General features: G+C 50.1%; 6 protein-coding genes across 6 annotated transcripts in view; 4 read left to right on the top strand and 2 right to left on the bottom strand.

Moving 5' to 3' along the window:
* Window positions 1–262: 262 nt before the first annotated feature.
* Window positions 263–1,087, top strand: EPUS_00712 (uncharacterized protein; the record flags this gene model as incomplete). The annotated part of the gene is made up of 1 exon (XM_007801492.1): window positions 263–1,087. The coding sequence occupies one exon, from the start codon at window positions 263–265 to the stop codon at window positions 1,085–1,087; it is 825 nt and encodes a 274-aa protein (XP_007799683.1).
* A 3,725-nt stretch (window positions 1,088–4,812) lies between these two features.
* EPUS_00711 (uncharacterized protein) lies at window positions 4,813–5,749 on the bottom strand (the record flags this gene model as incomplete). Its single annotated transcript, XM_007801491.1, has 2 exons — window positions 4,813–5,363; window positions 5,422–5,749. The coding sequence occupies 2 exons, from the start codon at window positions 5,747–5,749 to the stop codon at window positions 4,813–4,815; spliced, it is 879 nt and encodes a 292-aa protein (XP_007799682.1).
* Window positions 5,750–6,929: 1,180 nt separating this feature from the next.
* On the top strand, window positions 6,930–7,793 carry EPUS_00710 (uncharacterized protein; the record flags this gene model as incomplete). Its single annotated transcript, XM_007801490.1, has 1 exon — window positions 6,930–7,793. One exon carries the CDS (start codon window positions 6,930–6,932, stop codon window positions 7,791–7,793), a length of 864 nt encoding a protein of 287 aa, XP_007799681.1.
* Window positions 7,794–8,311: 518 nt separating this feature from the next.
* Window positions 8,312–9,013, top strand: EPUS_00709 (uncharacterized protein; the record flags this gene model as incomplete). The annotated part of the gene is made up of 1 exon (XM_007801489.1): window positions 8,312–9,013. The coding sequence occupies one exon, from the start codon at window positions 8,312–8,314 to the stop codon at window positions 9,011–9,013; it is 702 nt and encodes a 233-aa protein (XP_007799680.1).
* A 513-nt stretch (window positions 9,014–9,526) lies between these two features.
* EPUS_00708 (S-methyl-5'-thioadenosine phosphorylase) lies at window positions 9,527–10,591 on the bottom strand (the record flags this gene model as incomplete). Its single annotated transcript, XM_007801488.1, has 3 exons — window positions 9,527–9,666; window positions 9,717–10,484; window positions 10,564–10,591. The coding sequence occupies 3 exons, from the start codon at window positions 10,589–10,591 to the stop codon at window positions 9,527–9,529; spliced, it is 936 nt and encodes a 311-aa protein (XP_007799679.1).
* A 1,425-nt stretch (window positions 10,592–12,016) lies between these two features.
* The window catches only part of EPUS_00707 (uncharacterized protein), a gene marked incomplete at both ends in the record, with an annotated part of 4,521 nt that continues 2,043 nt past the window's right edge, over window positions 12,017–14,494 (top strand). The window contains 5 exons of the mRNA XM_007801487.1: window positions 12,017–12,229; window positions 12,279–12,315; window positions 12,364–12,428; window positions 12,474–12,915; window positions 12,968–13,293. Of these exons, the coding sequence (XP_007799678.1) occupies window positions 12,017–12,229; window positions 12,279–12,315; window positions 12,364–12,428; window positions 12,474–12,915; window positions 12,968–13,293 (1,083 nt within the window). The remainder of the gene's footprint in view (window positions 12,230–12,278; window positions 12,316–12,363; window positions 12,429–12,473; window positions 12,916–12,967; window positions 13,294–14,494) is intronic.

Genomic DNA, 14,494 nt, shown 5'->3' with positions numbered 1-14,494 from the left:
TCTGTAGAACACTTCTGCAGGTGAAGCTGTCTATATAAGACCATGTTTCTGCCCACGTCATTTTTTGTTTTCTCTTTCAGTTTCCCGTTCCCACTTCCAAAGACTTCTCCAGCTGCCAGCATTGCAAGAGACAACATCACCATCACACAAAAAAACACCTTTAGCAGAAGGATTTACATCACAAAACATCAATACTGCTGCTCCGCCGTACAACCATCCATCCATCAACAAACCCACAGAAATATACCCGATTGTCAGCAAAATGTCATCAGGCAACCCACAACTCACCATGACCACCTTCCTATCAGGCAACACAGTCACAACCACTCGCTCCGCTCCCTTCCCCACCAGCGCCGAAATGGAAGCCCTGCAACACCAACTGGGAGCGCTCCGGATCCTCAAAACCGCCTCCTCCGCCGATGAACAATCCGAAGCCCACTACCGGCGCCTGGTGTACGCCGACTACGAAGAATGCGTCGAGGCCCTCTCCTCCACCACCGACAGCATCGACCACACCGTCAATGAAGTTTTGACGTACCTCCAACGCATCGACTGCAGCCTAGTGGCGTACTTCGAGTTCCTCGCAGACATGGACTCACAAACCGAGCAGCTGACTCCCTCCGAATGTCTGGGGCAGATGCAGCACGTCACCAACCTCTTCGCGGACGACCTGGACCTCTTCTTCCGCAAACAGATCTGGACCGAGGTGCTCAAGCTCTACCGTGAACTGTGGAGCGTGGAGGATGCCACCGAGCTGTTGCGGGACGTCCTCTGCTCCTCCTGGGAGGATGGCATCCTCGATCTTGACCAGTGCGTGCGGCTATTGCGGGAGCTGCGCAACCGGAAGGCGGAGATGGCGCGCGCGTTGAAGGGGATCGAAGCAGCGGTCTCGGAGGTGCAGGACCGGACGGAGAGGTTCTGTAAGGATGCGGCAAGGTTCTTGGGGCGCAGCAAGGTCAACGAGGAGGAGGGTTGTGAGGCTTTGGGTATGTGGCTGGAGAGCATAGGCAAGGAGATCGGGAATATCACTTTCTACTGGGAGAGGACGGAGGAGGAGGATGAAGACAATTTCAGGATGGAAGGGTGAAAGACGAAGGGCTGGGTGTCGTTGGTGTCCTCCCAAGCATCACAAATCGATGACACGGTCATCCAATCTCGACAACAACAATGGCCGGGAACGAAATCTCTGGCAAAAGCAACGAGTGACAAGATGAGATTATGGAGTTGTCCTCCTATACGCTGAAAGTTCTAGTGGTTTTGATTTGATATTTTTCTGTGGCGTATAGAATTTGTTCGAATCCAGAGTTGGCTGGTGTCATCGCAACCTGTTCCAATGAAGCGCGTTGAACGTGTCTTAAAGGGCTCCAGTGCGCTTAGATACAGAGAATCAGGTCAAATCACACAGATCATCGAGAGACGGATATTTATTTCATGTTGTTGATGGTTCGGTGTACCGAGTAGGAAGTCAGTGATGGTGGAAGCCCAATTCATGCTTTGATTCGGACTTGCATCAAATCACACGTATCACACACCTTCTGAAGACATTGTCAGTCACATGATATATGTAAGTATGGACGTAAATCCAAATCCCCTCGCCTATCACAGTATGAAGGGCCCCTCATGGTCTCCTAGGCACTCATATCAAATCACGTATTCTGATTCCCGGGTGCCTACAACATGAAAGCCCACGTATGGATTTGCAGAACACCTCAGCATTGCGCGTCCGGATACGCCCATGTGACCTTCGGCAGCCACACTCATCTATCCATATCGCAGCTCCGGGGTCTGGGAATTTTCACGAGGCCGCTTAGCCGGTCCTTGTCAGCGTGAAGGACATGGTTCAAGTTCCTGTGGTATAGTTTTCATCATGTTTCATATCACTTTCAGACGAAAGAAGTAAAGAGAGGGGGGGAGAGATAGAAAGTTCGTTCTAGCCCCAATGTTCTCCACCTCGATTCTATTTGTATGCTTTTCTCCCGTACATCGAAATCGGCTTGATGCTCTTGATATAGGCATTAATAGACCTCACTCATCTCTCGTTTGTGCCTCTTCCCCTCCTCAAATACCCGAAGGAGCGTGATATAGTGGCTTCGAAATACTCCTGGACCTTGAGCCGGGGAAAGTCAAGTAGTTCGTTCCTCCAGCTGGAAATATGCCTTTCAGACATGGCTTGATGGATTGGGGTTCTCTTTCCTTTTGCTATGTCGGTCATATGTTCCAGTTGGTCTGTACCTCTGCGTACTCAGGAATCTCCACGGTTTCCGTCTTTCTTTCCTTGTCCGTATGCCCACGATATGTTCAATTCTTGCAGTACTGGGGGTCGCCCCGCAAGATCGAATCCGGATAGAAAGTCCAAATGCATTTTCACTGTTGGCCAAGTGTACATTTCACAGCCGGACTGCTCTGCCCATATCGCAGACTAACACCGTTTGACCCAGTGCCACCGCAGGGCAAGCCGCTGATGAAGCGGATATATGAGGTACCACGCCAGCTTTGTACACATATCAGTCAACTCAGTCATACACATGGTCTTATCAGCGCATCTTTCACCTTTGACCTTTGACTGTGATGTGAACCAGGAGGAATGGCAGGGTTATATAAAGTTGGTAACAGTATCTTTCTGCATTCAACCCCTATCTTTCATTTATCTTCCAGAAACCTTGAGCACTGCAATCTGCCTGCCTCAATAGGTTACACCATTGAAGTTTCACAGCGTTGCGATATCGACTTCTTCTGCACCAATGATGTTCCCTGATACTGGTCCTTGTCACCTGGGCAACGGCATCCCTGGATATCTGGATAGCCGCTTGGGCATGGTATATCCTATGGATGGTGGTCATGATGCAGACCATCTTCATGCTAGGATTCCTTACGGTAGAATGACGGCGGGAGCCCGGCCTGGCACGCTTGGTTATACAGATACTGGCGCGTTCACGGCGATGGGAGGGTTGGGTGGGATGCCACCAATGGGTGGAACGGTTGGTGGACAAGGAACAACTGGGGACGGTGGGCCTTTGTACGATCACGTCAATGCTCGATCGAGGCAGTGCATACGGTCGGCGGACAGAGGTGGGAGCCATCCTTGCTTTCCATGATAAAGGCGACCCCTGAGGAGTTCCAGCAAATGTGAAGCAAGCTATGGCGCCGGATCAGCGGAGCTCGCGCATGATCTGGCCGCACATGGCAGGAGCATGCTTGGTGTGGACATGCGTGGAAGGAGCGCCTGTGGCGGTATAGATGCTAGCATAGGCGGTTACTTGGCTGGGGTGACGGATGAAAGTCTGCATGCTGGCATTGGTTGTGGTGCGGGCAACAGCAATACTTACCCTACATTCCATGACCAAAGAATTGACAGGAAGGGCCCCTTTATTGACAGACGCTTATCTGGAGGGCTTGATGGGTAATTCTGTTCTAGATATGGTCATGCTGGCCTGCCAAGTCAGCGTGGCACGGGCTTCCATATGGAGAATTCAATGGAGGCATCGACAGGAAGGGCCTATGTCTTAGTATGAGGTCCTCGGGAGGACCCAGCGGAACGTTCTCTCCTAAGAGTAGTCGTGCTGGCCCCCCCGGTCAAATTCTCCTGGATGTCATCACAGAATATCAAGGCAGAAAGCCGGGAGGTTCGTACGGCAGACCATTACTGGGCTGGCGTCACATCCAAAATTTTGATCCCCGCGCAGTTCCTGCCTACCCATTCATTCCCAACTTTCTGATCATTAATGCATTGATACAGAGTGTGGAGGCGTGCGTCCAAAGTACTAGTTGACCAGCGCTATTTTGGCGTCAGAGACTAGCTGTTCTCGCGCTCATACTAAAATATATGCGACAGGGATTACTAATCAGCTGCGTCATACTACGTAAGCCACGGCTGACGGACTGAGGCAACGATAAGCCTGGCTCAGCTCTGATCTGGCCTTCACTCGCCTTTATAGGTGCGCCGCGAGACAATCCTCCGCAATTTTTTTGTCTCACATTCTCTCCAAAAACTTTGAAAGGTTTTGGGCATCTCAGCTTACAGGCCATATCCCGACTTTGGGATTTTTCGGAACTTACTGTACATTCACTGTTTCCCTTGCTACTTCTAATTCTGCGTCGCAGGTGATGCCCCCGCAGGTACTCCGTAGGCGTTCTGTAGCTACCTCATAGCGTGTTGCTCTTATCTTGACATCTAAGTTCCTCTCTTGTCAACTGTATTAGTTCCTCTTCTTCTTTCGCCGCTCTAGAGCGCCGTACTGGAATTTAGGAATCTCCCTCAGCCTCAACTGCCCTACTCATATCTCTCCGTGTGAGCTCGCTAGCGCTTTCCTCCGTTCCAGCGTAGGTGGGAATGTGGACGCAGGAGGCAGGGAAGGGAACCGCGGGGGGCTGCAGAAGCCGTAGGAGAGGCCGGACGAGAGGGAGGAGGAAGAATTTGGGACTCGGGGATTAGAATAGTTGAACGAGAGCCTGCAGCTGGGGTCGCTTTTACTGTAAATACTGCGGCTGAACCCTGCTAGAGAGATTAAAAACACTCAGAGGGGAAGTGGAAGGAGAGAGAAGAGGGGAGAGGGTCCCCTCCCCTTCATCGCGGATCCTCGGGCATGTCGAATATCATGATATTTGTACGAAGTATATATGTTGCAATTGCTGTCCAACCACCATTTATTATCCACCTAATCTTTGCGGGCGTGATAAATTAGCACGTCCGAATAGGCTTAATTTATTCCCCTACTTCCCATTCCTCTTGTAAATGCAGATTTAGAAAAAAGTTTCTGTCCATCTATCTTCAACTTGACCTATTTTACCTCATTTTCCCTTAAAAGCCTCGACTCACGCAGGCAACTCACCAGCCGGCTTCGAAGGCGAAGTTGACGTCCTCACCGCAGCGTACATTTCAGCCGGTATTTTCGGGGTGAATTCGAGCTCGGACGGTCTCCCGTTCGTTATGGTGTCCTTTCTTGGTTCAGTCATATCTTTGTCGTTGTGGTCAGGGTTTGTTGGTTGGTCCGACTTCCGCTTGGACGATCTCCTGCGTATGAACCAGAAGACGGCTGAGAGGATCACGAGAGCGCCGACAGCGACGCCGACGCCTATTCCGGCCCTTGCCCCGCTGGAGAGTGAGTTCGGGGATGAGTTTGGGATTGGTGGGGCAGCACTAGTAGAGGGTATGATGGTGGAGGACGAGCCAGTGGCCGTGGAGGTGGAGGAGGGGGATGAGGATATTGAGCTTGTGGTTTCACTTAGATTCTGCCGGGTTTGATCACCGTTGACGATGAAGTAACCTTGTTGCTGGGCACAACAGGCTCTATTGTTGTTGCCATAGCAATAGCTCCCGTCCTCACATGGATATACGTTCACATCGTTGAGCTGATTTCCCTCGTCTGCATGCAGAAATTAGGGGAACCGTTCGTCTGTGCTCCACGTATTTCTCTCGCTTACCATCAGTATCGTCTGGTCCACTAAAACCGGTCCCATTGACAAAAAGTTTGACGCACGCAGGGTCGCTCCATGTACGGTCGGTACAGCTTTCTCTCCAGTAAATGTTGCCGGAAGGATTGAAGCAAAGGCCATGCTCGACGCAGATATCTCCCGTTCCGATTCTGCAGCACATGGCCACGTCTCCGTCAGAGGGACATGGTTGATAAGGGTCACCCGACACGCCTGGCATATCGTTCCGGTCCGTACCGTTGGGCGTAAAACATTCTGCCTCCGTAGGCGTAGCTCTGAGGGAGAAGAGAAAGAGGGAGGATATCAGAAAGATCCACATTTTCGGGAGAGATGGATGCAAGAATGCATGAGCTAGAATTAGGCAACCAGTATTAGCGGAACCAAAATGAAGAGAGAACCCAGACTTGACGGGAGAAGACGAGTTGGACTCGGTACCGCGAGGCGGACTGTCGACCACCAGCCCTAGATATGAGCTTCCTCCCGCACAAGTTCATCAGCCACCCAAAGACTATAAGGACTCCTGCCATCGCCGATCGATGCCAAGTCTGTCGGCCTGGTAGAGTGGCCGCAGGACATATATCTTGAATTCAAGGCCAATTGATCCCCAGCCACTGTAAATTTAGCTGGAAATTAGTCATATGAGTCAGCCTACTGCCCTCCTAGCCTGGGAGGGACTTGAATAATTCTAGTCCAGTGCTAGTAGCAGCTGGTTTTCGTTACCGAGCCACAGTGCTGCAGTTGGTTGATGTGGAGCTTGTTTTATATGTATCCTTTCTGAAGAGAAAGAGATTTACATTTATCCTCTTTGGGACTTAGCTGTCCTGTACTAGTGCTGGATTAACATTACTTGGCGGCCCCTGCCGTAGTGCTGCAGAACTTGACCGGTTGGGAAAGAAGTGCCGCCTTAGCCCAGGGTGTGAGTGGAGGGCTAAGCGAGGCGTCTTCCCTGATCGGATGAGGCTAAACCCGAAACGTCAGTGCATTGACAGCGGGACTAGTATCTCAAAACGCTTGTTTCCAAGGCAAACAGCTGTCATTTGGGCACCTTTGACGTCATGTCTAATGGCTTTTGAGAATTGCCGCATGAGGTTTATTCACCTCTTTTGCAGGACTCAAACGAAATGCCAGATGGAAGGCCACAATTTTCACCCTCACAGCCATGTGAAGAGAATAGGAACGCCTCAGACGATCGGCAGAGGCGAAGAAACGCGTACCAAAAGCAACATCATGAACGCTCCATGTATGATAATTAGAGTGACTTACTAAGAATCCGTCACAGGTATGAAGGCGAGTCGTATCGTATAAATTGCATTCAGAATCCTTGACCTTTCCACCCTCCTTCTGCTTATATGATGATTGTAAAATAAAGGTACATACTACACAGGCCCTTCCTCATCTAAGTCTTTAGCTGGCAGCCACACTTCTGAGTTTTATCACCTCCATCATCAACAATCACTATCTTCATCTTCTCGCGCATACTCCCTACCCACTGAACAAGCATGTACGGCGGCGGGCGATATGGTGGCCATGGCGGGTATGGAGGCATGGGTGGATTCATGGGCGGAGGTCGAGGGCCAGGTCTTGTTCCAACCTATCAAGACTTGATAGATGAGTACGAAGCCATGCGGGGCATGTCAGGTACGAGTGGGATGCCTGCCATGGATGAAATGCCCGGAATGAGCAACATGAGTGGCGTTGGCGGAACTCAAGCGAATCGAATCATGGCCGCTTGCGACCCCATGCAGATGGGTGATGTCAAACGTGGCGCACAGGCTTTACTCAGGAGGCTGGAAACAGATCCGCAGGGTGGTGCGATGATGTTGCAGCAGGTCGGCTGCCGAGACGTGGCTACAGCCATGAGATCATTAAGAGCTCAATTGATTGCCATCATAACAGGCGGTGGTCAGGGTGGATCTATGATGCCTGGTGAAAGAGGTGATACAATGGGAGGCGGGATGCCTGGCAGGTGGTCCGGTGCAGCGAACAGCGAAGACGGTGTTGGCATGGGGGGTGGAATGCCAGGTGGACTTTCAGGAATATTCTCAGGCGCCACGTCACCTGGGATGGCAGGTAGGATGGAAGGATCGAGGACTGGGTTTCAAGGAGGGCCCAACGGCTATATGGGCAATGAATTTCGAAGCCAAAGCGCTTTCGGAAGGCCGCATAACTCAGGAATCGGCCGTGGTCCGTGCAGACATGTCCACTTCAACAACGAAGAGGATATTGGGGATGAAGGCAGAGGAAGTGGGCTGCGAGGCATGTTCGGCGGAGGAAGACATTCTTCGGAGTTTGGTGCTCCTGGAGGAGGCGAGAGCTCAGGCGCTTCAATTTATGGGGACTTTTTCAGGTTTGGCCGCCTCTGAAAGGCTGGAGTATCTGGAGCTGGTTGTGCCTGAGATGCTGCGGAGGGTGTGGATTTTACAGCTTCATGCACTGGCTTTTGTAGGGTTTGTGCTGATTGTTCGCTGGCTACCTCATGATGATTCAATCATAGTAGCATGAAGGCTTTTAACAATTCGACTGACGGACAACTGAGTAGAGATACAGACTGATAGGTGCAAACTTTCAATTTCGGTTAATGCAAAAGAACTCACCGTGAGCTGGGTGATTCTTGTGCATGGGTTCTCTCTTAGTAGAATGGGTCCAGTTTGCATAGCCATGCCAGTTAGTGGTGAAGAGCCTTTCACTTGTGAACCGTGTGTCAGCATCAGTCATTAGATAAAATGCCATAGTACTTTGCTTACCAGTTCATCATAAACCATCACCACCCTTACCATCAGTCCGTTTTCAAACAATACCTACTTCAACTGGGTGCTATTCGTTCCATTCGTAAAACATTGAAGTGTATCGGCGTCTTACAGCTGGAAGACTCTTGTTCGTCATGCCATTCTTATATGATCCAGAAGATAGCGATTTTGATGTCGGAGAATATGCCAGCTCCTGGTCGCATCCAGAACCCGACATAGGCCCTGGATCGAATAGCTCAAGAGTCACTCACGGCAGTGATCTTACGACCACAGCATTCCCATCAAGCGCGCAAACATATCGACCAGCGGATAATGGTCCCTTCCCAACAACCTCCGTACAAGATCCACGTCAAGTTGCCACCACACTTGCAAGCATTATCCGACTAATACTCGATACCACAAGCGCAACATCTCAGCAGCCAAACCAGATCAATCTGCTGGTAGCCCATCCACCGACGCAGAGCTTGGGCACCACAGAAGACAGACGAACTATCATCGACGCCACAGGGCAAACATCTCGTCAGCCAATGCAGGTGACGCCAACGACAGTGGACTCACCAAGGTTGACATCCAGAACTGTGGGACGCGCTACAGCCCCGATGGGCAGGCGTAGGAGAACACCCTTGGCCGAAGGTAATGCGTCTACCCAAAGAGAGCAGTACCAAAATGCTAGGTCACAGCTTGTTATCGAAAGATGGCTCATAAGAAGCGGACGGCTAGCACAACTCGAAGCTGAACGAATTAGCGGCGGGAACAGCAGCGCTGAACATCGGAGAGAGGAGACTGATGGGGCCAGGACTGCTGATGAGGTCGAACAATCAACTGCGAGGGAATGAAAGTGTTAATTTCTCTCACGCCGCGAGAGGTTAGAGCTGACCTTTAGAGATTGACACCTAGGCCTGTGTGCCAAGATGTACGATGAGATATTCCCCAGATTGGATACTCGAGAGCGCTCTCGATGAGAATGGTTCTTAACCACCTCAACTATGCAATGCTAATTTGGATGGTTGAACGGGCTAAAGGATAATGGTTGCTCAGTGGTGGAGCTTTAGTATGTTGGTTGAAAGACAAAACTACCAGAACAACATGACAATAAGTTCATCGAGGGATGAGACTTTGCAATACCGTTCACAAGGAGAAAAGAATTCGATTCCAGCAAATGAACCAGAGCTGTTTGCAATGTACAGGCTAAGGGCCGCCAAATCCAAAAACCATAAACAACAAGGCGGAGCAAGAAGTTAAGAGAATTGTGGTTTCGAAATGTCATGGTGAGTGTTAGATCGATTTGCCGGCCATGTAAAATGTTGGCTAGATATGTCCTGAACATCAGAATACACCCATCAGTTTGGCTACCTCGTATCGTTCTCTGGTCTACTGCCAAATTCCTTCTTGCCTATGCCGTCGTGTAGCTTTCTGGAAACAGCCACTTCATCCTCTCTAATGCCTGCTGTTGGACGCCGGAAGGTGCCGTACTTATGCACAACTTCGACTGCCCAGATAAATGTTGGGCAGCTACAAGATGCTCATGCTCAACCTTACTAAGCTCGTCAAGCACGGCGCCCACGAAGCGTCTTGCATTAAGGGAGTTGGCTTTCATATGTGCCATAACCATCTCCACGTTAACAGCCTCGTTAGTAGCGTGCCAGCAATCGTAGTCGGTCGCCATGCAGATCATCTGATAGGCAATTTCTGCTTCTCGAGCTAGCTTTGCTTCAGGCAATGCTGACATGTTGATGACACTGCCACCCCAGCTACGGTAGAGATTCGACTCCGCGCGTGTACTGAACTGTGGACCTTCCATGCACACTAGAGTGCCTCGCTCGTGCAGGACAACGCCGTCGCCTTCGAGGCTCTTACCACAAATACGAACGATCTGAGCTACCGCTTCATCGAATGGATCGCCAAAAGGGACGTGGCCGACGAGGCCGCCTTCGAAAAATGTGAATGGCCGGATGCCTTTTGTTCGGTCGATTATCTGGTCAGGGACGACAAAATCACGAGGCTTGATCTCCTCCTGTAGGCTTCCCACGGCTGAGAAAGCAACGATACTGCGAACTCCTACCGATCTGAGAGCTGCAATGTTGGCCCGAGAGTTGACCTCATGTGGGGCAATTTCATGGTGGATACCATGACGGCTCAGGAAAGCAACGGGTATGGGTTCGCCAGTGGTAGGGGAAGGATGTTCGAGAATCACGATTGGCGAGGAGGGAACTCCCCATGGAGTGGTAACAGGTATGGATGCGACTTGGGTGAAGTGTGGAAGTACTGCTAGGCCAGTGCCGCCAATGACGCCGATGCGTACGTTTCCTGCGGCGGATGGTCAGTCTCGTGCAATGTGTATGGCTTCTAAGCATATCTCAAAGGCACAATTGACTACGTGCCTTACCACTGTAAGTCGTTGGCAAAGCCGCCATACTGCTCCTCCCAGCAGCTGGAGACAAAAGAGTTGTTATAGACAGTGGAAATCTTGAAGAAAACGCTCTTGATAGGGATTTGGGCGTAGGTTAAAGTCAGGAGATCTCGGCTTTCGGGGGAGGGACAAGACTCGATCAAGCTGTTCTTGGCAGCCGGAGACGAAAATCGGCCGTACTTAGTACTACGGTACTCCTCCGTAGTCAGAGTCACTCACCACCTCACTTCCTCACCCCCCACGCTCACCCACTCGACGCCGCTTGCAAGATCAGTTAACCTATCACCCACCCAGGCCCATTCATGGGTGACCATCTGCCACGCTGGCTCAACTTTTTGTCGTCCGTGTTCGGGTCATCCTTACGGTCAATTCAGGAAGGTAAAACTTGCATGCAATGCCCTATCTCTGATTGGGTCGGCAAGGACTACCGCCAAGTTTCCATGTTTCTCTCTCTTCAGTGTATTTGTATTATTTATCAATGGGGGCGAAACCTCGAGGCCCGAGCTTCTGGAAGTTGATACTCGACGGGGGAAAGCATCCGATGGGTGACAGGAGACGTTTCGTGCAGTGTAGGATGCTTCATGAGTGAACAGATACACGCGAAAATGCAGCAATCTACCATGGTACTCCTGAAGCCTATAGGGCTTCTTCAAAATCGAGGCTTGTTGTGCCGTTTCCTCGGTGTCTCCTTGCAAGGAGAGCAATAACACAAATCTTCACCACCTCGCTTGATCCAACCAATGCCTTCCCTTCTCCTTGCCACCAGATCTCATAATATTCCACCTTTAAGCCATGGCGTGTTAGGCTCGGATCACTTCAATTCATTGAAAACTACTGCGAGTACTAGTCAATCAGTCCTCTGCCATCCCCGCTACCGGATGACACCCGTTCGGTAGTGCCCAGCTAAGACGCTCAACGATCTAAGGACGACCCGGTACTCTGGTACTATCAGAGTTTCAACGTCTGTAAGTCATCTTGGTATCTTAGGCGTCGGCGATGTCGATAATACCCAGGACATGGAAGACCACAGCTCGGCTTTCAAGTACATGCGAGCTACCACGTATCTTACGTGAGAATTTAGATACGCTCTATGGCATATTCAATGAACGGTCCCAGAACCCGCACACCGACGCGCTAGCATGTAGCCACTCGCTTGCCAGGGCCCCAAACCAAAAGACGGTTATAACTGCACATTACAACAGTTGGCTCTCGGCGCGTCAGTGCTCGCATCACATCTCTACCATTCCCAATATCTTGGCAAGATGGGTGTTGACGGACCAGTTGCCGATCGAGGGGAGGAAGACAGTGCTCTGGGTCTGGTTATGACTGTGAGTGCTTGATAAATATCGAGCGGCCCTTCTTTTGTCTTCATAGACCGCTCATATCTGCGGTCGACACCATTTTCCAAGGTGTCTCTTGATTCTTCATCATGGCCGCCAACGTCATGGGCATGTCTCCAGAGCAGATTGCTTCATTTCGGTATCAGCAAGAACATATCAGCGATGACCTACGTCCAGTCGTTTACGCAGTCACCTGGATCCTGTGGTGTTGGGCTGTCACAGCTACTTTTCTACGCTTCTATGCGCAGAGAATGGTGCGAAGTACCATAAAACCCGAGGACGGCTTTGTTGTGCTGGGTTTGGTAAGACGGGCAACTGCCAAGTGTGAAATGAGATCTGATGGTTCTTCAGCTGGCTGGGACAGGACAGGCTATATGTAACACTATTGGTACGTTCGTCCTCTCAACTTAGAAGGTACATGCGCTTAAGATACTAGCGGGGGCAAACGGCCTTGGGCTGCACTCAATATCTCCAAAGGTAAATATAGTGGTTGTGGCCAAGGTATGTTTTCTCAGAGAAGTTCAAAGATTATACTTACGATTACAGTGCGCCTTCGCCTTTCAGCTGCTCTACGGCCTCACTATCGTGTCGATAAAATATTCCATTCTCATATTTTATCACCGAGCTTTCTATCCTTACTTTTACTTTAGGGTCGCCGTCTGGTGTGTAGCCGGGTTCGTCACCTGCTGGATCTTTACTGTAACATTCGGTGTTACCTTCCAGTGTACACCTATCAGCTTCGTCTGGAACAAGAGCCAACCCGGCCACTGTATCGACTTCAGAAGTTTGAGTATCAGCACCGCTATAATAAACATAGTCACCGATTGCATAATCGTGGTCATGCCAATGCCAATCATATGGAGGCTCCAGCTTCCAATGAGCAAGAAACTTGGCCTCTCCATCACCATCGTGCTTGGTGGAATTGTCATTCTTGCAAGTATACTTAGGGTCACTACCGTCCGCGGTGTCAACAAATATGATTTTTCATGTAAGTCTGCTTCAAGTGTAACGTTGGCATGGGCTAATGAAATTTTTTATAGATGATGGAGTGGTGCCTGGAATTTGGACTGTAGTGGAACCAATGGTTGGAATTGTCGGAGTCTCTTTGCCTTTGATGACTCCACTTTTCCGAAAGATCAAGGGAGGGTCAACCCAGAGGTCAAGCGAGGGCGGCATTGAAGGCGGTTGGTATCGCGCTCGGCTAGGGTCAGGTCAAAGGACAGCAAACGTTCCGTTAGCCAACTACGATGACTGGATCGATTATGATCCGACACTTCCAGCCAACCGCAGCCTTATGATCGGCACTGAGCTGCAGGATCCTATCCCTCAGTGCCATTTTACTGGTTTCAAAAGTCGTATAGCAGAGGTATCGATTGAAGTGACATGATACCAACTCTGCGGAGCGAGGCTTTCGGGAGCATGTTGCAGCTATTGAACGGTGAGATTGATCCTGGCTGGGATGAGGCATTGTCAAAGTGCTCCAACCCCTCCGCCAGACCACTACGCCAAAAGGAACAGGTCGATGCGATTCCATTCACCTCGAAGGGGCACAGTCACTTGTATAACTATTCTTAGCATTCCTAATAGACACAGGTAGAACTGGGGATAATCCGTGCTTCTGGAATGTTTACCGTCCTCTGCCCTGGCTATCCGTCTGTCGTTGCCCCCAATCCTGTACACAATCAGGAACCAGTGCTCTGCGGCGTTGCGTTGCTTTTGCACAAGATGATGCTGTATTTTCTGAAGGGAAAAAAACACTTTGTAAATACAATAGTGACCACAACGCCGAACGAGTTTACGACTGAAGAGACGACTCATGCTCGCTTATGGTACGATATAAAACCGTCTCTTAGTTAGTAGTCATGCTGACATTGGCTTACAGAATTGCAAACATACTCCTTGTTGTTTCATGAAGCAGCCAGAATATGAGTTCCGATGTTATTTACTATGCCAAAGAAGAGAACAAAAGTACAATTTCGTAACGAATGAATCGTTGAGCAGTACTTACCAACCACATCCTATGTATTACGATTGGTGAAAATTCCAACAGATTGACTGAATTTGGCCCGTAGTATTTTTCTAGCAGCTCCCGTATATCGTGTGATTTGCTTACAGTTGACTAAGTTAGGAAGAAATTCGAGGTCCGTGGTTACTTACTAGTAGGGAGGACATACGGAGTAAGGACCTTGGGTCTAGGTGCCAGATCGTGTGACACTGCTTCGTATATGCATGCTTGGAGATCTGTGTCACCAACCCCCGACTCTAGTTAAGACGATCTGGACTCCCGGGGAACAAGAGGGGCACGGCCCGAAGGTCCTCCGGTCCTACAGTACTAGTGCAAAAGTATCCGGACAACCCCACCTTCACACCCCACCAACATTTTGGACCATATCCATACAAATTACTATAGTAAGTTACCAACTTGATGGATTCTAATAAAGAATAGCTCAAAATGTTCAGAAACATCCAGAGATTGAGGCTAGGCTAATTTCCTAAATAGGTAGTCGATATTCAGAATCTGGTGTACCATCCTTTGGCCGCAATGACCGCATTCACTCGACTATCCA

Source organism: Endocarpon pusillum, assembly GCF_000464535.1.
Source record: "Endocarpon pusillum Z07020 unplaced genomic scaffold scaffold1300, whole genome shotgun sequence".
Taxonomy (NCBI): domain Eukaryota; kingdom Fungi; phylum Ascomycota; class Eurotiomycetes; order Verrucariales; family Verrucariaceae; genus Endocarpon; species Endocarpon pusillum.
This window is presented reverse-complemented; position numbering and strand designations above follow the sequence as displayed.